The following is a 22,478-nucleotide window of genomic DNA, read 5'->3' as shown; positions in this document are numbered from 1 at the left end:
TCACAGATCTTTGTTCCTTTCTGGGCCCAAAGTAAAAGGTTAGAACCACGACTTCATTTTTGAAGCATTCTTCTCTGAGAGCTCTTGTTAGTTTGTCTGCATTTTCCAAAACCCCAAAGGGGGCTCTGCCTTTGCCATATGACTAGCAGGACCCCTGACCTAAGATAGCCTAAGGCCTCACCGGAGGGCTCCGGGTCTCCTGGCACTGGGCTGGAGTTCCTTGCCAGGGAGGCCCCTGGTGTCCTGGCATCATGCTGGGGTCCCCTTGTCTGGGCTTGGGGCTTGTCACTGGTGTCCTGGCATCAGGCTGGGGTCTCTTCGCCCAGGCAGAGTTTCTACCTCTCCACTGGGCGGCTCTAGAGACCCAGCCCCGCCTGGTTTTCGGTGGTGCTCTGTTCAGCTGCCCCAGGCGGTTAGGCTGTCACGTGTCGCGGAGGCCTGGGCGGGGCAGCCAGGCGGTATTTAGCGCTCGCCCGGGGCCGCCCTGCTGTACTACGGGCTGGACCGTGTGGACTTGCTCTTTGTTCTGCTCTCCGGGCCGTTAGGTGGGTGCTGCATCAGATCAGGGCCCTCTGCGGCTGCCGCTCTGCCTGCTCTCTGGGCTCGGGGCTGCAGCGACGGGTGGTGTGACCTGGCCGGTGGTGGCCGGGCGCGGGCAGTCCCGGGCTGGCTGGGAAAGCTTTCGCTTTTGTTCTAGGGGTTTACTTTGTGCTTGCACTTCCGTCTGGGCTGTGGTGGAGCAACTTGCGCTTGTCCTGCCGAGGCTTTATTTAAAGAGAGACACCTTACAGAAGTACTTATGGGGGCGCGTAGTGGGAATTGTCTCGTTTTCCTTTAGTGCCTCACTCCACAGCTATCTGTCCTCGGGCTCGCTGTAGCCCAAGCTGGCCTTGAACTCGTGTTCCTTTCCTGCCTCAGAGCCCAGGCATTACAGCACCGCCATACCCTTGGGAAACGTCGTAAAGTGGTATTTTATGGGTTGCACTTCGAGATGGATACTGCTCGAAGCTTCCGCCTTCAGGGCAATTATTTCTTGTAAAACTGGGACCTTTGGCAAGAGGCTTAGCTGTGGCTAGACAGGTTCTGCTCTGGGCAGAGGGCAGTTTCGTGTGGGTGTGGGTCACTGGGGATGTTAAATTTTACAGCTAGCGCTTGTCCGGAGACGTCCCTAAGTTCCCTGGAGCGACTCTTTATTGAGCTCAGTTGGCACAAGGCATCCACTGCTACTTTCTGTCTCATTCATACAGATGGTAAACACACTCAAGTGTCGCAGCTTGATAGTCCTGAGGCTGCGAGCAGGCTTGGTAGCCTGTGTCAAAGCCCAACACTAGGGAGACTGAGTTAGGAGGGTCAGTCTGGGCTTTAGACTGGCCAAGGCTTGAGTGAATCAAGGGCACGCCTTTAACCCTGTCACTTGGGAGGCAGAGACAGGCATATATATCTCCGAGTTGGAGGCCAGCCTGGCCTACATAAATGAGTTCTAGGCTGGCCAGGGTTACAAAGTGAGACCCTGTCTCAAAAATAAAAATAATAATCAAGGGCAGGTCTGTGGGGAAGCTAAGATGTCTTCTGTTTGAATGGAATTGTTTGCCTTTCTGGTTAGCCTTTTTGAAAGCAAGCTGCCCTTCAAAGGCATTTCTAGTGTCCTTGTTAAGAGTTAGGACACATGTCAGTGACTACTCTTTCCCGTTGAAAGTGCATAAACTGCTCCAGGCCCTCACCTAACAGCAGGCTGTTGGCCCAGGAGAGGGCTCTGAGTTAGGGGGTGGGAAACTGAAAACTTGATCTGCTGGAATTGAGCGACTTCCCTGGGTTGGGGAAGGAATCCTTTCCCAGTGTTCTGAAAGCAGTTTCTTTTCTCTCCAGGTTTCCCTTTTATCTCCAGGCGGAAAAAATGGCGTCTGTTGCAATTGATCCACAACCGGTATGATTTTTTAAATACCCGTTTCTTGGCCCTCTTCCCCCCCCCCTCTGTTCTGAGTCATTAATATCCACCCCTCTCTGGTTGCAGAGCTTGGTGACCAGGGTGGCCAACTTGCCCTTGGTGAGCTCTACCTATGACCTCGTGTCCTCCGCTTATGTCAGTACGAAGGATCAGCATCCATATTTGAGATCCGTGTGTGAGATGGCAGAGAAGGGTGTGAAGACCGTGACCTCCGTGGCCGTGACAAGTGCCATGCCCATCATCCAGAAGCTGGAGCCACAGAGTGAGTTCAGATTTTTTCAGCCAATGTTGAGCCCAAGGGACTAGGTGGGGTGAGTTCTGAGTTAACACCAGGGAACCCTCAGGCCTTCCTGCAACGAAACCGCCTCTACGTAGAAACTGTCCGGTGACCATCATTGTCACAAAGGGACTGCTGTGTAGCCATGACAGACAGTGGACTCACATCACCCTAATAGGAACTTCCCAGCCAGGCATGGTGGCTCATACCTGTCATCCCAGCGCTTTGGAGGGGAGGTGGAGAAGTGTCAGCTGAAGGTCAGTCATGGCTACGTGGTCAACTCCAGGCTGCCTGGGCTGTATGAGACACTGTCTCAAGAAGGAAAATAAAATAGACTGGACCTGGTGATTTATGCTTTTAGTCCCAGAACTCTGGGGGTGGAGGCAGGCAGATCTTTAAGTTCAAGGCCGGCCTGCTCTACCTAGCAAAATCCAGGCTTAGCTAGAGCTACATAGTGAGACCTTGTCTCAAGACCAAAAACAAACCAAAAAGAAAGAAAAAATAAATTTCAAAGGAATCATCCAGGGAGGTGAACTGAGTTAGCTTTCTCATACAATATGTACAAATTGAAAAACAATTTTTATTGTATTTTTGATTTATTTTTGTGTCTGTATGTGTGTCTGCATTTGTGTGTAGGCACCGCGTGCCATGGCCATGGTCAGAACACCAGGGATCAGATCAGGTCGTCAGGCTTGGCAGGGAGCACTCTTACTCACTGAGCCAAGATTGCACATTGTAGTTCATGCTGGCCAGGAATATACTATGTAACTTTGTCCCCAAACTCAAGGATATCCCCCTGCCTCAGCCTCTCAAGTGGCTGGGATTACAGCCTCTCAAGGCCTAAACCAACATGCCTGGCTTATGCAGTACTGGGGATAGAACTGGGCAAGCACTCAACCCACTGAGTTCTATTCAAAACTTTTTTTTTTTTTTTTCCTGAGACAGGTTTCTCCATGTAATAGTCCTAGCTGTCCTGGATCTCGCTCTGTAGACCAGGCTGGCCTCGAACTCACAGAGATCTGCCTGCCTCTGCCTCCCAAGCGCTCGGATTAAAGGCATGTGCCACCACAACCACCCGGCAAAACTTTGTATTTTTAATACTAACATTATTGAGATAAGAAAAACACTGGACAATGAATCTACTTAAATTAAAAATGACTGTAGCTCAGTGGTGGGTGCTTTCCTGGCATGTCTGAGACCCTGGGTTCCATCCCAGGGACTGCAGACAACGAGAGCAAGCTCGGTTTCCTTAACACTCGTTCCCCACTCCCTTCCACCCGCCTCAGGTCGCTATTAATCTATTTTTATATAAATTATTTCTGGCCGCTGGTCCAAGAAGAGTCATAAAACTTACTCTTCTACCGCAGGCTTCTTTCACTTAGCGTAGAGGTTTTCAAGACTTCTCTGTGACGTAGCATTGCATGTGCCTCTCAGAGCCCTGACGGATGGCCATGCTGTAGCTGTTCTTAATCCCTTTTTTATTAAGGAATAATATTACATTGTGTGGGTAGATAATATTTGTCTCCGGGCTCCTGATGCTGTGATGAAACACCATCAATCCCAAAGCAACTAGAGGAGGAAAAGGTTTATTTGGCTTCCATAACCTGAGTCACTGTTCATTGAGGGAAGCCAAGGCAGGAACTCAGACTGGGCAAGAGATGACCCAGAGGCCCTGGAGGGGTGCTGATTACTGGCTTGATTCTCATAGCCTGCCCAGCTGGCTGATAGAAGAACCCATTACCGCCAACTCGGGGGTGGTCCCGCCCACAATGAGCTGGGCCCTCCCCCATCAATCACTAATTAAGAAAAGGTCCTACAGGCGTGCATATAGCCCTGTCTTATGGAGGCATTTTCTCAAATAGGTTCTCTCTTCTCTGATGACTCTGGCTTGTGTCAAGTTGACATAAAAACTAGCCAGGGCAATACTCCTCCCCCTTGTCCTATGTCACAGTGTGTGTTTCTGTGTGTAGCCATGTGGAGGTGTGAGACTGATGCCGAGAATCACCCCGGGTCACTCACTTTTGAGGCAGAGTCTCTCAATCAAAAACCATAGCTCACTGATATGGCTATTAGGCTAGCCCGTTTGTTTTCCGGGTCTCCCGTTTCTGCCAAGGCTGTAGTTACAGATGGCTTGTAATCCACATTATGTGGATTCTGGACAACTGAACTCTGGTCTTCAAGCATTTTACCCATTCATCAGCTGATGGACATTAAGGTAGCTTCTACTTTGGGAAGGTGATGAATAATGCTTCTGTGAACATATGTACGTACAAGTTTTGGGGTGAATATTTTCAGTCTCGTTAGTATGTATTTAGGAGTACAGTTGCTGGGTCTTTAATAACTGTTCAAATTTCAGAGAAATCAGGGCTGGAGAGATGACAGAGGGTTAAAAGCACTGGCTACTCTTCTAGGCAACCTTGGTAGAATTCCTAGCACCCACATGGTGGCTCACAACTATCTGTAACTCCAGTTCCAGGGGATCCAATGACTTTTTTGGTCTCCCATAGACACCAGGCTTGTACACTTGTGCACAGACATACATACAAGCAAAACACCCACCCATGCACATTAAATTTGTTCTTTCATTTTTAGAGGGATCACCAGACTGTTTTTCCAAGTGGCTACACTGTTTTACACTCCTACCATCAAATCTCTCCAAAAACACGAACTGCTTTTGACAAAGATTTGAATCAGTCTCCAAAGGGTAAATTAGGGCCTTGGTGTAGCTAATCTTTCTCAGCCAGCTCCCAAATTATGACAGACTTATTAGTTACAAAGGCTCAGCCAATAGCTTAGGCTTGTTTCTAAGTAGCTATTGTAACTTACATTAACCCATATCTATTAATTATGACACAGAGACTTTTTAATTACGAAAGCTTGGCCGATAGCTTAGGTTTGCTTCTAAGTAACTATTATAACTTATTAACCCATTTCTGTTAATGTACTTTCTGCCTTGTGACTTTATTTACTCTGTACTGCCCATGCTGCTTTCCTACTTCCTCCATGTCTGGCTGCCTTCTTCCCAGCATCCTCTCTGCCCCCAAAATCCTGCCTAGCTATTGGCCATTGAGCTTTTTTATTAAACCAGTCAGAGTGAGATAGCCTCTCAGTGTACAAAAAGAGATGATTCCACAGCACCTTGGATTTTAAGGATTTAAGCGTCCTTTGAGACGCTATGCCAACAGTGCTAATTCTGAAATGAATTTGGTGTGAATGCTTGGCCTGTTATCCTTAAGGGAGAAGCTTAGACTGAAATCTGGGCCTCGTTAGGGGGATCCAGGGTGCTGCTGTCCACTGGTGAGACCCCAGAATGTATGGCTGTGTACTGAGATAGACAGGGACTAACCCAGCCTGGAAATGCTAATTTTGAGAGTTTTCAGTTACTTTTTTTCCTGAGTGAAGGAAGGTTCAATGGAAGCTTGCCTACTCTGTTGCTAACATGGAGGCCTTCTTCCTTAGCTGCTTTTCCTATCCAACCCCTTATTTACCTGTCACTAGAGGAAAGTTGTTGCCAGCAATCTGCCTAATTTCCTTCTGTCAGACAGAGCTAGAGAAACCAGGAGGCTGATTCTGTGATTTTTAAGAAAACAAAACTGCATTCTTGCTATTTTTTTTTTTTGTAATAAGGCTAAGTAAAGCCCTAAGATATTGTCATGTGTATTTGTTCTGTACTTACAATGACCTGTGTTTCCTATGTTTCCTGCAGTTGCTGTTGCCAATACCTATGCCTGCAAGGGGCTAGACAGGATCGAGGAAAGACTGCCTATTCTGAATCAGCCGACGGTGGAGGTGAGCTTGGGACAGTGTTGAGGCTTGCTGCTTGGCACGTTTTCATGGTCTCTTTAGCCCAGGCTCTGTGTGCCACAAGCACACAAATAGCTTGCCCTTAAGCTGGAGCGTTAGTTTTGAAGGAGTAATGGCCGCTCCCTGACTTCCTGAACTGCTGTTGGGTTGAGTCCAAGAAACAAAGAGGAACTAGCCGCTTTTGGTTAGGATGTTCTAAAGGCCAGTCTCTATGGGTTTGTAATGTGGCTTTGGCTGTGAAACTGCCCTTAAGTAACTGGTTCCATGTGGTGCTGGATGTATGTACAACTAACTGGGAGCTGGGCTGGGCTGGCTTTGTGCAACGCTGGTAGGAACCACATGCATACGTGACAGCTAGCCAGTGTAGGCAAAATAATTGCCTCATCCACCCTAGGGATCCTGTAGTTCAGATAATGCTCTAAAATTTTCTTTCTGGTTAAGAATATAGCATTGCACAAAATGATAGTTAGGGGAAAACCAGGCTGTGTCTTTCACCATTTAAATAGATGAGTTTAGCGTGCAGACTTTAGAGTACTTTTATGTGTCTCTAAAATGTTCACTTTTGTTGCTTGAGGCTATTGGAAGGATAGGAATTATTTTCCATTCGGGGTGTTTAAACGCTGGTAGGAACCACATGCATATGTGACAGGCTCAGTAGCACTTCCTTTTCTCTGCTGGGCCATCTGACTAGCCCTATGAAATATTCTTTTTTGTTATTGTTGTTTTTTGAGACAGAGTTTCTCCACATAGCCTTGGCTGTAGACCAGGCTGGCCTCCCAGGCTTCCAAGATAAATTATTAATGAACCAACAAAGCCGGTCATGGAGGTGATGTCTTTAATCCCAGCATCCAGGAGGCAGAAGCAATTGGGTCTGGGTTCCAGGCCAGCAAGGGCAGTGTAGTGTAAGACCCTGTCTCAAACAAGAACAACAAAAGCAAAACAACTTGAGTGATTTCATGCTTATTTTATTTGCACCTCTAATAATCCTTAAGGAGTGGCTGGTAGGACAAAGACCTGACAGAGACATGGAGCCTCATTGAATCTTAATGTTATGCCCAAGACCTGGAGGAAAAGGGCATGTTCAGCCCACCTTTAACTCTGCAGCCTTTGTAAAAGTGTTAAGTGTGTATTTGCCCATTTATCTCACAAGCTGGCTTCCATTTTTTTTTTTTTTCTTACAGATTGTTGCCAATGCCAAAGGTGCTGTAACTGGGGCAAAAGATGCAGTGACGACCACTGTGGCCGGGGCCAAGGATTCTGTAGCCAGCACCATCACAGGGGTGGTGGATAAGACCAAAGGAGCAGTTACTGGCGGGGTGGAGAGGACCAAGTCTGCGGTCAACGGCAGCATCAACACAGTTCTGGGGAGTCGGATGGTGCAGCTTGTGAGCAGTGGAGTGGAGAATGCGCTTGCCAAGTCAGAGCTCCTGGTAGACCAGTACCTCCCTCTCACGCAGGAGGAGCTGGGTAAGGGCGCTGTTATGCTGAAGTTCCTCTTGATTCCCTTTTAAAAGCTTTGTTCGTCTATTTAGAGACAGGTCTCAGTATGGAGCCCTGGCTGGCCTGTAACTTTCTATGTAGGTTGGGTTGGCCTTTACTCACAGATATCTGACTGTCTACCTGTCCCATGCAGGGCTGAGTCTTGAGTGCAGGGAGAAGTATGCAACTTATTTAAGAAGGCGTTTAATTGGACTTACGGTTTCAGAGAGTCAGAGGCCTTGATGGTGGAGCAAACCATGGCGGCAGGACAGCTAGCTGAGAGCTCATGTTGGATAAGCAGGATAGAGGAGGAGAGAGCACTGGGAATGGCACCAGTCTTGACACCCCAAGCCTGTGCTATTACAGACCTGCTCTATCAAGGCGACACCTCTTAATCCTTCCCACACAGTTCCAGCAACCGGGGACCAAATATTCAACCGAAAGCCTCTGGCCATTCTCGTTCAAACCACCACAATGTGGCTGCTAGGGAATCAAACTCAGGGCATCCGGCTTAGAGGTGCCTCTGCCCACTGAGCCATATTTCTGGCCTTTTTAAAAAAATGTTTTTTGGCCGGGTGGTGGTGGTACACACCTTTAATCCCAGCACTCAGGAGGCAGAGGCAGGTGAATCTCTGAGTTCAAGGCCAGCCTGGTCTACAGAGTGAGTTCCAGGACAGGCTCCAAAAGCTACGCAGAAAAACCCTGTCTCAACCCGCCCCCCCCCCCAAAAAAAAAGTTTTACTTATTTTTGTTCTGTGTGTATGAATGTTCTCCCTGCATGTACATCTGAGCATCACATGCATGTGTGATGCTAGATCCCCCGGAACTGTAGTTAGAAAGAGTTGTGAGCCCTCATGTGGGTCCTGAAAGTTGAACCCAGGTTCTTCCACTGAGCCATTTCTCCAGCCCCTGGCAATAAGTAAATCTTAAAAAAAGGATTTTAAAAAGTTTCAAGTCATCCTTGGTTATATAGCAAGTTTGAGACCAGCCTTAGTGGTTCTTAGTTAGCGTTACTGCTTGTTCTATGTGCCGGGGTCTGTGTCGCTAAGAAATCCATGCTGGTGGGAGAAGCATTTGTAAACACACATGCACGTGTGTGTATGTGTGTGAGTGTGTAACAGATACAGTAGCACATCAGAATGGTGGACCCAACAGTGGATATGAACAGTCTCAGGGAATCCAGACGTCTTCGATGGGATCACAGCTGAGATCCCCTGTTTATTTTCTCGTCTTCTTTTTGTCCTTTATTTCCAGAGATAGAAGCAAAAAAGGTGGAAGGCTTTGATGTGGTGCAGAAGCCAAGTTACTATGTACGACTGGGGTCCCTGTCCAGCAAGCTGCGCTCCCGGGCCTACCAGCAGGCTCTCAGCAGGGTCAAAGATGCCAAACAAAAGAGCCAGGAGACCATTGCTCAGCTCCATTCCACCGTTCATCTGGTGAGTACAGTGCCATTTTAGGGATGAGAGGAGATACGTTTAGGACATTTAAGGATTTCAATATTGTATGTGAATAGCCCAGTGGACAAGTGGAGCATGTTCAGATGACTAGAAAAGAGTGAAACTCCTGGGGTGTCAGTACAGCCAGTTCCCTGTCCTGTAGCATGTCCAGAATGTGATGCTGTTGGCAATGATCCAGAGGCGGGGTTGGGAACTTCCACAGAACTCTAAGAGCAGTTTCCACGGGGCTGAAGAGATGGCTTAGAAGTTCAGAGCGTGCGCACACACACCCACACCCACACACCAGCTCAGAAGCACCTGTAACACTAGTTCCAGGGGATCTAACACCCTCTTCTGGCCTCTGAGGGCACCAGGGCATCGTGCACACTCATCGTGCACATACATGCATGCAGACTTACTTCAAAATAAGCCAGGAGGTGGCCCACGCCTTTGATCACAGTACTTGGGAGGCAGAGGCAAGTGGGTCTCAGTGAGTTCAAGGCCAACCTGATCTACAAATCAAGTTCCAGGATAGCCAGGACTGTTACACAGAGAAACGTTGTCTCAAAAAACCCAACAAAAACCCAAAAAAGTAATTCTAAAAAGCAAACAAACAAACAAACAAAAAAAAACGCCATGGGCTGGAGAGATGGCTCAGAGGTTAAGAGCACTGGCTGCTCTTCCAGAGGTCCTGAGTTCAATTCCCATCAGCCACATGGTGGCTCACAACCATCTATGATGGGATCTGATGCCCTCCTCTGGCCTGCAGGTAGAACACCATATACATAAAATAAATCTTTAGCCGGGCGGTGGTGGCGCACGCCTTTAATCCCAGCACTCGGGAGGCAGAGCCGGGTGGATCTCTGTGAGTTCGAGGCCAGCCTGGGCTACCAAGTGAGCTCCAGGAAAGGCGCAAAGCTACACAGAGAAACCCTGTCTCGAAAAACCAAAAAAAAAAAAAAAAAAAAAAAAAAAAAAAAAAAAAAAAAAAAACGCCACTTACTTTAATCCCAGTGCTCAGGGAGGGAGAAGTAGTGAATTTGAGGCCAGCCTGGTCTACATAGCACATTCTAGGACAGTCAAGACTAAGACTTTGTTTCAAAAAAAACTAAACAAATAAAAGCTCAGGCTATTCTAGGAAGTTATGAATGTATATCTTGAGCAATTTTCCTGTTAGGTATTTGCCTTATGGACACTTCCTTTATAGTTGGAAGAGACCATACAGTGCACAGCAGGGGTGAGTCTGTGCACAACATCACAATAGATTATTGTGCAGCCATTAAAGACTGCCAAGTTAGAGAATGGCATGTCCAGTGCTGAGTGAGCGTCAGCTTCTTCCTGGGAGAGCAAGCGGCTGGTGACAAGGAAGTGGAAGGCTGAATCTTCTTCCTCTTTCTTTTTTCAGACGAAGTCTTGCTATGTAGTTCAGGCTGGCCCAGAACTTGATACGCAGACCAAGCAAGCTAGCTTCAGACTTGTAGCAATTCTCTTGCCTCTGCCTCCCGAGTGCTGGGATTACAGGCATGCACCACCATGCCTGGCCTTCTTTCTCCTTTATTTTTCCCCGTGCCTTTTTCTTCTTTTAATTCTCATTTACCAGGCTGGAGAGATGGCTCAGCGGTTAAGAGCACTGGCTGCTCTTCCAGAGGTCCTGAGTTCAGTTCCCAGCAACCACATGGTGGCTCACAACCATCTGTAATGAGATCTGACATGCAGGCAGAACACTGTATACATAATAAATAAATAAATCTTTAATTCTCATTTACCCTTCATGCGAATATAAACTCTATTACATTTTACCTGTATATTTGCCTGCTGATCTATTACCAGGATCAGCAATGTAATAGTTGCACAGAGGCAATGAAGAGCCACTGCTACCTGGTTGACTACCAGGTCGATAGGTAAACGCAGCTGTAGTTAAACTCTGACAGCAATCTGTGGTCTCTACGTCACCTGCGTGCGCCACGGAGCTGCAGGCAGATGGGAAGTGAAGGGATGACTGAGTTCACCTGTTTTGCTTCACCCCAGATTGAATTCGCCAGGAAAAACGTGCACAGTGCCAACCAGAAAATCCAGGGTGCCCAGGATAAGCTCTATGTCTCCTGGGTGGAGTGGAAGAGGAGCATCGGCTATGATGACACTGACGAGTCCCACTGTGCTGAGGTGAGATGAAAGCCTTCCATTATCAGCTTCCCTGTGAAGACTCACGCAGACCGGGAATCCCAGCTCTTTGGGGTGTGGAGGCAGGAGGATAGCAGGTTCAAGGCCAGCCTGGGTCTATCTGAAAATAAATAAAGAGAGGGGCTGGAGAGATGGGGAAGCAGAAGATAAAGGTGCCTCCGACCCATGTGGTAGAAGGAGGTAGCCAAGTCTCTCAGGTTCTCCTCTGACCTCCGCACAAGTGCACACAATAAATGTAGTTGAAATATTATTTTTAGAAATAAGGAGTGGGCTGGGGTGTAGCTCAGTGGTGCACCTGCCTTGGGATGGGCAAAGGCGGCTTCTGGAGAAGCGCAGGACACAGCTGAGAGCTGACGGTAAAGCAGTGAACGGATAGTAGGGCTCACTCATGCTCCAGAACTGGCTGGATGTAATCACACAAAATGGTCCTCCGTTCCCCAGAGTGCCTCTGAAACCAGTGTCCATTGTTGGTTCCTATTGCATCCTCTTATCTGAGAATAGAAGATCTAAATTCAACTAACAACAGGGAGTCTACGTTTTGATGTCTGCTCTCCCCTGCTTGCTAGTCTTCATTTTAAGAGGATGACCTTTGCAGTCACGAGTTCAAATCTCCCACTGAGCTGCTCTCCAGCTGTCAATGGAGCAAATTACTTAAACTCCAAGCATATATTCCTAGCTGTGAAATATGATTAGTGCTGCTGCATACAGTATCGTTATAAGGGATATTAGAAAAATCAAATGGAGCCAGGCGGTGGTGGCTCATGCCGTTAATCCCAGCACTCGGGAGGCAAAGGCAGGCAGATCTCTGTGAGTTTGAGGCCAGCCTGGTCTACAAAGTGAGTTCCAAGACAGCCGGAGCTGGAACACAGAGAAATCCTGTCTTGAAGAAAAGAAAAAAAAATTCAATTGGTTGGGGTCTTAGTTCAGTGAGAGGGCATTCCTCCCTGGGGAAAAGAAGCACTCCCTCAGGAGTCAAAGAGGCTACATGTGTAGTGGATGTTTGTATGGATACATAGCCAATATACTGTGTTTGGGCTAAATCTTACCTAGCCCCGTCAGATCCACTGCTAATTCCTGAGTCTGTTTTATTTTTAGCACATCGAGTCACGTACTCTGGCCGTCGCCCGCAACCTGACTCAGCAGCTTCAGACTACATGCCAGACTCTCCTGTCCAACGTCCAAGGGCTACCACAGAACGTTCAAGATCAGGCCAGCCACTTGGGGGTGATGGCAGGCGACCTCTACTCAGTGTTCCGCAACGCTGCCTCCTTTAAGGAAGTGTCTGATGGCTTCCTCACTTCTAGCAAGGGGCAGCTGCAGAAAATGAAAGAGTCCTTAGATGATGTGATGGATTACCTTGTTAACAACACGCCTCTCAACTGGCTGGTAGGTCCCTTTTATCCTCAGTCTACTAAATCTCAGAATGCAGAGGTGGACAAGACCAGCCAGGAGGTCCAGCAGTCCGAGCTCAAAACTCTCTGAACCTGTCCTTGACACTAGTGCATGATGTAGCCAGGTGACATCTTTTGCTAGTTTGAAATTAACCCAGTAGGTGACTTTAGGTTGGAAAAGCAGCTAGTTCAAACAAGGTCTTCATTATGGTCATTAGTGGCTGAATTAAGTGCTGTAAAGGGGCCGGCCGCCATTGGCCCGTGAGTTCTTTTTCCCTGGCTGGTGAGTGGAATGTGTTAGGCATATGAGAGCCTCGCCGGAACTTAAAAGCTCAGGTGTCCTTACACATTTTTGTCTGTGGCCTTTGTGCTGTTGGCTGTAAATGTCTGTCTGTACCGAATAAAGATTCATTCATGTGCCTTCTGCTTTGAACTGGCATCTGCTCCTGCACATTCTGAGCAGGCTTCATCATTGTTCATCTCCAGGCGCATGCTTGTGCAACTTGAATTTAGTTTTCTTTTTTTATTCCCTATGAAGAAACGCCACCTTTGGACTCAATAAAATTCACAGCAGGATGGAGCCCTTTTATGCTGTTGTCACGTGGGCTTTGTGTGTCGCTTTCGTTGACCTGCTTGACCTGCATGACCTTGTTAAGCACATACATGAATTCCAGTTGGCCTGTTGGGGAGGTCAGCAGGGTCATAGCATTCAGAGACTGATCCGAAGTTTTCAAACAAATCCAAAGCTAATATGAGGCAGAACACATTGTTACTGCCACTCAGGAGGGCGAGAGGGGAGGATCACTTGAACCCAGGACTTAGCAGCCTGAGCAGCAGGGAGGCCCTCATAGAAGCAGGAATAAAGGGTCAGTAAAAGGGCTCAACAGGTAAAGGTGCTAGCTGCCAAGCCTAATGACTTGGGTTCAAGACCCACCCCATGATAGGTGGAAAGAACTGACTCTGGGTCATGTATCTTTTTTTTTTAAAGATTTATTTATTTATTATGTATACAGAGGAGGGCGCCAGATCTCATTACAGATGGTAGTGAGCCACCATGTGGTTGCTGGGAATTGAACTCGGGACCTCTGGAAGAGCAGGCAGTGCTCTAAACCTCTCAGCCATCTCTCCAGCCCAAGAACTGACTCTGAATGTTGTTCTCTGAGTTCCTTATGCACAAGCAAGCACACACAACACACACACACACACACACACACACACACACACACACACAGGTCAGAGGATGGTGGCACACACCTTTAATCTCACCACTCAGAAGGCAGAGGCATATGAATCTCTTAAGTTTGAGGGTAGCCTGGTCTACATAGCAAGTTCTAGGACAGCCAGGGTTACATAGAGAAACTGGTATCCAAAACAAAACAAAAACAATGAAAGTGTGGAGTGTCTTTTAATTTTTTAAAAAATAAATTGTTTAAAGCAGGGTGACTGGAGAGATGGCTCAAAGGTTAAGGGCACTAATCGGGTTCAATTCCCAGCAGTACATGGCAGCTCTGAACTGAAACTCCAGTCCCCAGGGGATCGAACACACATGTAGGCAGAACACCCATTTACATAAAACAAATAAAAACATGATACTTTCTAAAAAAGCCAGAAAGCAGTCTATGGCCATACTTCCCTGTACACTCTTTCGAGCCTGGAAAAATAAAAACTCAACAGAAAACAAAACAAAAAGCAAGGCATGGGGCCATGGTGGCACATGCCTCTAACCTTAATGTGTAGGAGATAGAGACAAGAGAATCAAAGGTCAAGAATAGTCCCAGAGTGGTGATGACTTTAATCCCGGCACTCCAGAGGCAGAGGCGGTACAATCTCCGAGTTTGGGGGTCTGGGCTACATGAGAGCCTATCTCAGAAAAACACAAAACATAAAGGACAAAAATCATGTACATTAGAGTTTTATTAGGTGGCAGCTGTTCATTTGCCAATTAACCTACCCCTGAGAGGATTTGAAAACATTTTCTTTAGATTTTTTTTATGTGTGTTTGAGTGTTTTGCCTCCATGTATGTATGTATGTGCACTACACGCATGTCTGATACCTGTAAAGGTCAGAAGAGGACATTGGGTCCCTTGGAACTGGAGTCACAGTTATGAGCCAACATGTGGGTGCTGGGGAATCAGATCCCTGGTCCTGTGTAAGAGGAGCCAGTGCTCTCTACAGCTGGGCCTTCTCTCCAGCCACTCCTCCCCCAAGGGATTTTTAAGCCAGTAGAAAGGCCTGGTCACCGTGGTCTCCTTTGCTGGACAGGAAACTAGGGGAGGTTTGCACCACTTTCCCCGAAAGACAGCAGACCTTTTTTCCTCCCAAGAGCCCAGTTAAAAAAATAAGTCACAAGTGAGATTGCTCAGTGTCCACTTGCCTAGATAACTATTTCTGTGTGAGAAAACCATTTCAGTCAATGGTGAGATGTCCATAGTAAGCCACGTGAGAATAATTAGGGAAGAAATCTAAGCAATCTGTCTATGGTAGCCAGGCTTCTAGTCCCTTTAAGGGTGACACATCATTTAGGACTGGTCGAGAGACTCCTTATCACAAAGCTGCAGTCTTATCAAACTTTCAAAACTGCAAATGCAAGCTGGGATGCAGCTCAGCTGATAGAGTACTTCCCTGGCGTGCACTAAATCCTGCCTGGGTTCCATCCTGAACACCTCATAAATGAGGTGTGGTCACTCCTGGAACCCTAGCATTTTGGAGGTGTTAGCGGGAAGAGCACAAGTTCAAGATCATCCTTGCCTATGGAGTGCCTTCAGGGACAGCCTGGACTACATGGAACTCTATCTAGAAAAAAACAGTATTTTCAAGATTGCAAATTCCAGGGGCTGAAGAGATGTGTTACTGGTTAAGAGCACTGGCTCCTCTTGCAGAGGACCTGGTTTCCGTTCCTAGTACCCACACGCAGGCAGGCTCACAGCTGCCGGTAGCCTAGTTTCAGGGGCTCTGATGCCCTCCTCTAGTCTCTGAGCATAGCATGCGCATGGTACATATCATCAAACAAAATGCTCCTATGTGTAAAGTAATATTTTAAAAATAGAATGTTGAGCCGGGCGGTGGTGGCGCACGCCTTTAATCCCAGCACTCGGGAGGCAGAGCCAGGCGGATCTCTGTGAGTTCGAGGCCAGCCTGGGCTACCAAGTGAGCTCCAGGAAAGGCGCAAAGCTACGCAGAGAAACCCTGTCTCGAAAAACCAAAAAATAAATAAATAAATAAATAAATAAAATAAAAAATAAAATAAAAAATAAAAAATAAATAGAATGTTGAAAAAGGAAGAAATTTCTAGAGCCACACACTCCCCTGGCCATGCTAAGAAGTGAGCAGGGCTGCCCTTTGCCAGAACTAAACTCTAGGAAGGCAGTCTCTTCCCTGGCTTATGACTTCCCATGAAAATAAGGAGGAGTGTGTGACTTCACCATGTCCTTGTTGGGGGTCTGGAACTCGCTGTCATCCTGGCAGCTGTCTTTGTTTGGCAGTTACAGACCTTCTGGTTTCAGGAAAAGTAGATAGATTATTCATGAGTCTCTGGTTCTTAATTTCTTTTTTATGAGTTCAAATTAGCCATTCTGTGGCTTATCTTTCCATTCTGTGCCTCAGAAGTATGCCCATGGTTTATTTCACTTGAAAATATTTGTATTTGTGGGTATAAAAAATTTTTTAATGCTTATTTACTTTAGTGTGGGTGTATGGGTGCCGTGATGGCTGTAGAGGTCAGAGAACAATTTGTGGGAGTTCACTTTCCACTACCATGTGGGTCCCCATCAAACTCAGCTCATCAGGCCTGATAGCAAGTATCTTTACCATCTGAGTCTTCGCACTAGCCCATGTGTTTTGTTTTTAAAATGGGGTCTTATTGGGTCACCGAAGCTGGCCTAACTCTTGGACTCAATCAATCTTCTTGACTCAGCCTTCCAGGTACAGGAACTGTAGGTGTGTGATATACACCTGGCTTGGAGAATTCATATGTAATAACTACATGTCTGCTCTTTCTTGTTGAGTTTGATCTTGCTTCACAGCTCTGGTTCTCCTCAGTCTCTTGAGGACTGAGATTATAGGCACGTGTCATAATGCTGGCTACTGAATTCTGAACGTATACTCTTGTGTTTCTCCGTGACAAGAGTTTCAGTGCTAACTAAATTGATGATGAAAAGGAGACAGGTCTGAAGTTCATTCTTCCTGAGAAAGATAATGCAGACTAGAGCTGGCAGTGGTGACGCAGGCCTTTAGTCCCAGCACTCAGGAGGCAGAGGCAGGCCCATCTCTGTGAGTTCAAGGCCAGCCTGGTCTACATAGGGAGTTCCAGAATAGCCAGAATGACAAAGAGAGACCTTGTCTCAAAAACAAAGCAACAAAGCCAGACTAGAATGCAGATGACTTTTAGCAGACACTCCTGCTGCTTGTCATGACCTGTGAACACTGGTTGTGATTTTGTCTGCCTGTGTCTCTGTATAGAGAATTTATGCAAGCATGCTTTTCATTGGCTTAGCAGTATCTGGTGTCTTCAAATGTTGCAGCTTCATCGTGGCATAAACTGACAGAAAATTTAGTTGTAACTAATTTCCTAACACAGCATCTTACCATGTCAGGGTGGTAAGTAATGGCTGCATGGGCTCTGGTGGGTTAGCCTGAGAGAAGAACTCTGTAGTTAGTCCTGTGCAAACAAACAAATTCCTCAAGACAATATGGAGTGCTGTCCATTGTAGCTAGAGTTTTTCTGGTCCTGCCTGGCCCACAGTCAGGACAAATCTCTCTAACCTGCTAGTCCCGCAGCAGCTCAGACCCAACCAAGTAAACACACAGAGACTTATATTGCTTACAAACTGTATGGCTGTGGCAGGCTTCTTGCTAACTGTTCTTATATCTTAAATTAATCCATTTCTATAAATCTATACCTTGCCACGTGGCTCGTGGCTTACTGGCATCTTCACATGCTGCTTGTCCTGGCAGCGGCTGGCAGTGTCTCCTTCTGCCTTCCTGTTCTCTCCATTCTCCTCTCTGTTAGTCCCATCTATACTTCCTGCCTGGCCACTGGCCAATCAGTGTTTTATTTATTGACCAATCAGAGCAATTTGACATACAGACCATCCCACAGCAGTCCATTAGTCTCTTTAGTTTTCTTATCTTTACAGACCAATGATACATCTTTTACTTCCAATGGATGGAAGTAAAAAATTGAGGACAAAAGTGTCTTTGAAAATCTTTTATTTCGGCTGGGTGTGGTGGCCCATGCCTTTAATCCCAGCACTCAAGAGGCAGAGGCAGGTGGATCTCTGAGTTCAATGCCAGCCTGGTCTACACAGTGAGTTCCAGGACAGCCAGGGCTACACAGAGAGACCCAGTCTTTAAAAAAAAAAATTAAATTCTAGATACAGAATCTTATTGTGTTTCCCAGGCTAGACTCAAATTCTTGGGCTCAAGTGGTCTTTTTGCCTCATCTTCCTCAAAAGCTCAGACTGTAGTAGACACAAACCACTACACTCATCTATCTGTATGGTCCTTACTAGCTCGCACTAGAGTGTGAGGACACCATCTGTGGGACAATGACATGTATTCTCTCTAACTGGCCAGCTCAGGTCAGTACATAATACCAGGACATGATTAGGGAAACCACACCTCCTTTGGTGAGACATTAGAGGCACTGAGGAGCTAGTGAGGTAAAAAGAGAAACTAAAATGTGGGTTTTGCTCAATGCCCCTTTTAGAGCATTGCTTAAGAGGAGGCCGGAGAACAGACCTTTAAGAAGCAGTCTAACTGGTGCCTGGGAAACAGGTGTGGGAGGAGGGAAAGCCTCTCCCGCCAGCTGGATCTTTCTTGGCTCCCACGGGACAGGGCCAGTTAGATCTCAGATCTGATCCAGTTCCAGGAGCAACTCGATACCTAGGCCTTTCTCCTCAATGGCCTTATGAGGTCTTTCTCTGTGATGGTTTTGTGACTTGTCTCTGACCCAGTAAGCTTAAGTGTTCATTACTTTTGTCTCAAGGAAATCTTCAGGCTATCTCTATACACTTTCCTCAGAGGTTTCCTGTGATACAGGCTATTCTGTAACATTTTAAAATGGCTTCGTGGTAAAGACCTTCCTTACTCCTCTTACTTCTTCTGAAATTCTGATACGATCCTCTCACCTTTGTGTGTGGAGCTTATTAACTCAACTCATTCTGGGATAGGCTCAGGGCATATTTACAGCGGTTTTGGTTCAGGCTAGTCTCAGAATTCATGGCAATCCTCCAGCCCTAGTCTACTGAGTGCTAGGATTATACAGGCCTTTGCAACCACTTTGGCAAGTTGAGGAAGCCTTTTAATTTAAATCCACTGTCCAACTGGGGCAGAGCTATGAGGCAGGGGTATAGGGTTCAGGAGGAAAAGGCCAAATTGGAATCACACCCTCAGCTAGTGGTGAAATGGTGAGAGACACACTGCCCGATGCTGAATTTGATAGGTAGGCATGATGATTGGCACAATACATATTCAGAAAGGTGTCAGCTAGGTGATTGCTTCCAGTGACAGGAAGTAAGGGTGAAGGAGGATGTTTACGTTTCAGAGGGGGCAGCAGTTGAGTGACTTTCTTTCTTTGTTCTTGATAAGGTTTTGCTAAGTAGCCCAGTCTGGCTTTGAATTCAGTATGTACTAAACTCAGTCTCCACCTTCCTCAGCCCTCTAAGTGTCGGGACTATAGGATGTGCCATCATGTCCAGCCAAGATTCCTTTCATACTAGCTTAAACTGGGCCCCCAGACTAAAAAGAAGCTGGGTATAACAAGAGAAAGCTTTGAATCTCACACAAGAGCCTCATCTTCGTAGAGTGGACCTCCCAGACATTTGGCTTGGTACTCATTTCATAGAAGTTCTATTGGAGTGAGCCAGATACAAGATGTTGGTCCCCTATCATAATTGCCTGCATTTTGGACTGATACTGAAAAAAAAAAATCTGCTTTGTACACTTACTAGGTAGAAAGAATGTGAAAGAGAGCAGTTATGGTGTGTGTGTGTGTGTGTGTGTGTGTGTGTGTGTGTGTGTGTGTAGCTGTATTAACAAAGTCATGTTTATTTGAGTGCCTCATAGTGTAAGGTATGAACTCTGCCATTGCCTTGCTCGGCAGAGCATCCCACTTAGGGCACGTGAGTGGGAGTAGTTAGGTGTGCGCCAGCCCAGCCGTTCCCAGTTGTCCAGTGAAGGCAAAGCAAGTGAGGCAGGGCTAAGGGCTCCTGCCCCCCTGGGCGGCGAGCACACCCTCAAGCTCATAGACTGCCCATTGAGGATGAGGAGAGGTTGCCTCAAATATTTGCATGATCTTTTTTTGTTGTTGTTGTGTTATCTATCCAAACTGTTGGCCAGCAAGCTGGCTCAGCCGGTAAAGGCACTTGCTATCAAACTTGAAGACGCAAGTTCAGTACCGAGGACCCACACTGTGGTAGGAGGGACCTGACTCCTACAGGTTGTTCTCTGACCTTTACCCACACGCTGTGCCGTGCATGTACACATACAAGCACAAAGTTAAAAAAAAAAAAAATCTAAACTGGTTTTATGCAACAAACTCAAATTTTTTGTTTTTATTTTTTGCTTCATTATTTAAAATCTGTTCCCAAAACAATTCCCGAACCCATGTCATAACTTTTAGCACTGTGCACACACATTTACCAGCAGGTTAAACCCCTACAGAGAGCATTTCCATTCCTGAAGTTGTGTAGCCAGGAAAAGGAATCATGTCCTCAGTGTGTTTAGTGCCTTCTTCTGGAGATGTGTGGTAACAAGTACGTGCATCTGTGCTGTGTCTTGTCTGAATGGTGCCCCCTAGGGGTTGCATGGTGAACAGCCTGCAAAAAATTTTCGGCATCTCCGACTACCCCACTTAGTGTCACAGTGTGCATGTCATGCTGACTCCACCTTCCATCACTGATAGGCCTTTTCAGCAAAACACTTCTTACAGCACTGCTTTGACAGTACATAACGGGTATTTATTTCCTATTTTTAAATTTCTTTTTATTTCATGCGCATTGGTGTTTTTATCTGCATGTAACGTCTGTATGAAGGAGTCAGATCCCCTAGAACTGGACTAGCAGGCAGTTGTGAGCTGCCATGTGGGTGCTGGGAATTGAACCCAGGTCCTCTGGAAGGGCAGCCAGTGCTCTTCACCACTGAGCCATCTCTCCAGCCGCAGGTATTTATTTTCTAATTCTGGGAAATGATTTGTGAAGCATTTCCCAAAGCCCCGCAACGGTGGTAGGCAAGATCACGAACTTAGAACTTAAACTCACCATACATGGGAGACAATGGCTGCTCTTAGCTGCCCCTTCCCTTCTTCCTGTGTCCTTCATATAGAAGGTGGATTGTTCAAATGGCACTCTTAAGCCATCCTAAGGCCTTAAGTGTGTGTGTGTGGGGTGGGCAGTAGAGGCACAAAAGCTGCTTTGGACCCGCACGTTCACTTCTCTTCTTTAGTGCTTGTCCTACCTTTGACCTTAGTCTACACAGGGAAGCTAGTGCTTGTTTCACATCTGTGGTGGTTTGAGAGAAAATGGCCCCCAAAGAGAGAGGCACTATTAGGAGGTGTGGCCTTGTTGGAGGAAGTGTGTCACTGTGGGGACTGGCTTTGAAGTCTCTTTTGCCCAAGAATTCCTCAGTGTGGCTCTCAGTGACTTCCTGTTGCCAGCAAGAAGTAGGACTCTCAGCTATTTCTGGAGCACCTTGTCTGCCTGCATGCTCCCTGCCATCATGATAAGGGTCTGAACCTCTGAAACTGTAAGGGGGCCGCCCTACCCATTAACTGTTTCCTTTCTAAGAGCCGCCATGGTCCTGGTGTCTCTTCACAGCAACAGAAACCCTAACTAAGACAACATCTAAGGTTCTTCTTTTACAGATGCTTGATTTCACTCTCGTTGACTTGACATCTGAGACTGATGAAGTTCCTGATATTATACCTTTGGAAGAAGAAGATTGAGCCAATGATCAAAGCCTTGTCCTCTTAGGGCAACATGCTACCCAGTGAACACAAAGAAAGACTCTTTTGTTGAAAATGTATTATGTATCAGCTTTTTATATTTACACCTGTGTTTATTCCTGTGGCTTTGGGGAATGTTAATCTACCTTCTTCTTGGCTGTTTGATCTTAATTGTAAATGACATGAATTTGTAAGAGATCTTGTTCGGCATCATATATCATTTTATATAATTCTTTAATGTTTAATTACTGGAATGACTATAATAAAATTGGGCTGTAGACCTGTGAGATGGCTTGGTGGGTAAATGTGTTTGCTGCCAAGCCTGATGATCTGAGTTTGACCCTTTAGGACCCACATGACAAAGGAGAAAATTGACTCTCTCAAATTGTCCTACACACACACACACACACACACACACACACACACACACACACTAAAAATATAAAAATTTGGAAGTATAATCCTTGATCAGAGAGTCTTTTTTTTTTTTTTTTTTTTTTAACTGAACATTTGCTACTTTTTGTTTCTTAGGACACTCTTCTTTTGGTCACAGCATACTCATGTCTTTGGAGGTCCCAGTGGGTCAGACAGTCAAGGCTTTATGCTTTCTCTTATTCTAGAGGTGGCCTGTGGAATATTCCTTTATACTGTGTGAATATATGTCACTGTGATTGGTTTAATAAAGAAGCTGTCTGGCAAACAGCTGAACAGAACAAAGTTAGGCAGGAGAGCCAGACTGAGAATGCTGGGAGGAAGAAGGGCAGAGTTAGAGGAGCAGCAAGCAAGCAGATGCAGAGACACAGAGCAAGATGGACATGCCATACTGAGAAAAGGTACCACGCCATGTGGCAAAGCATAGATAAGAATTGTGGGTTAATTAAAAATGTAAGAGTTAGCTAGTGCCGGCGGTGGTGGCGCACGCCTTTATTAATCCCAGCACCCGGGAGGCAGAGGCAGGCGCATCTTTGTGAGTTCGAGGCCAGCCTGGTCTACAGAGTGAGATCCAGGAATGGCGCAAAGCTA

General features: G+C 46.5%; 1 protein-coding gene across 4 annotated transcripts; it reads left to right on the top strand.

Annotated features, from left to right (window-relative positions):
* The first annotated feature begins 408 nt into the window (after positions 1-408).
* Plin2 (perilipin 2) lies at positions 409-21,742 on the top strand. 4 transcript variants are annotated; one of them, XM_006975978.4, is made up of 9 exons: positions 409-545; positions 1,867-1,924; positions 2,012-2,207; positions 5,929-6,011; positions 7,208-7,493; positions 8,760-8,941; positions 10,970-11,104; positions 12,218-12,508; positions 21,375-21,742. In XM_006975978.4, the coding sequence occupies exons 2-9, from the start codon at positions 1,895-1,897 to the stop codon at positions 21,453-21,455; spliced, it is 1,284 nt and encodes a 427-aa protein (XP_006976040.1). In that variant the 5' UTR covers positions 409-545; positions 1,867-1,894; the 3' UTR covers positions 21,456-21,742. The 4 variants fall into 4 exon arrangements, with proteins under 4 accessions (XP_006976040.1, XP_006976039.1, XP_076420594.1 ...); XM_076564479.1 differs by lacking the exon at positions 409-545 and adding an exon at positions 615-793; XM_006975977.4 differs by lacking the exon at positions 21,375-21,742 and having other exon boundaries at positions 12,218-13,102.
* The last annotated feature ends 736 nt before the right edge of the window (positions 21,743-22,478 follow it).

Source organism: Peromyscus maniculatus, chromosome 2, assembly GCF_049852395.1.
Source record: "Peromyscus maniculatus bairdii isolate BWxNUB_F1_BW_parent chromosome 2, HU_Pman_BW_mat_3.1, whole genome shotgun sequence".
NCBI lineage: Eukaryota > Metazoa > Chordata > Mammalia > Rodentia > Cricetidae > Peromyscus > Peromyscus maniculatus.
This window is presented reverse-complemented; position numbering and strand designations above follow the sequence as displayed.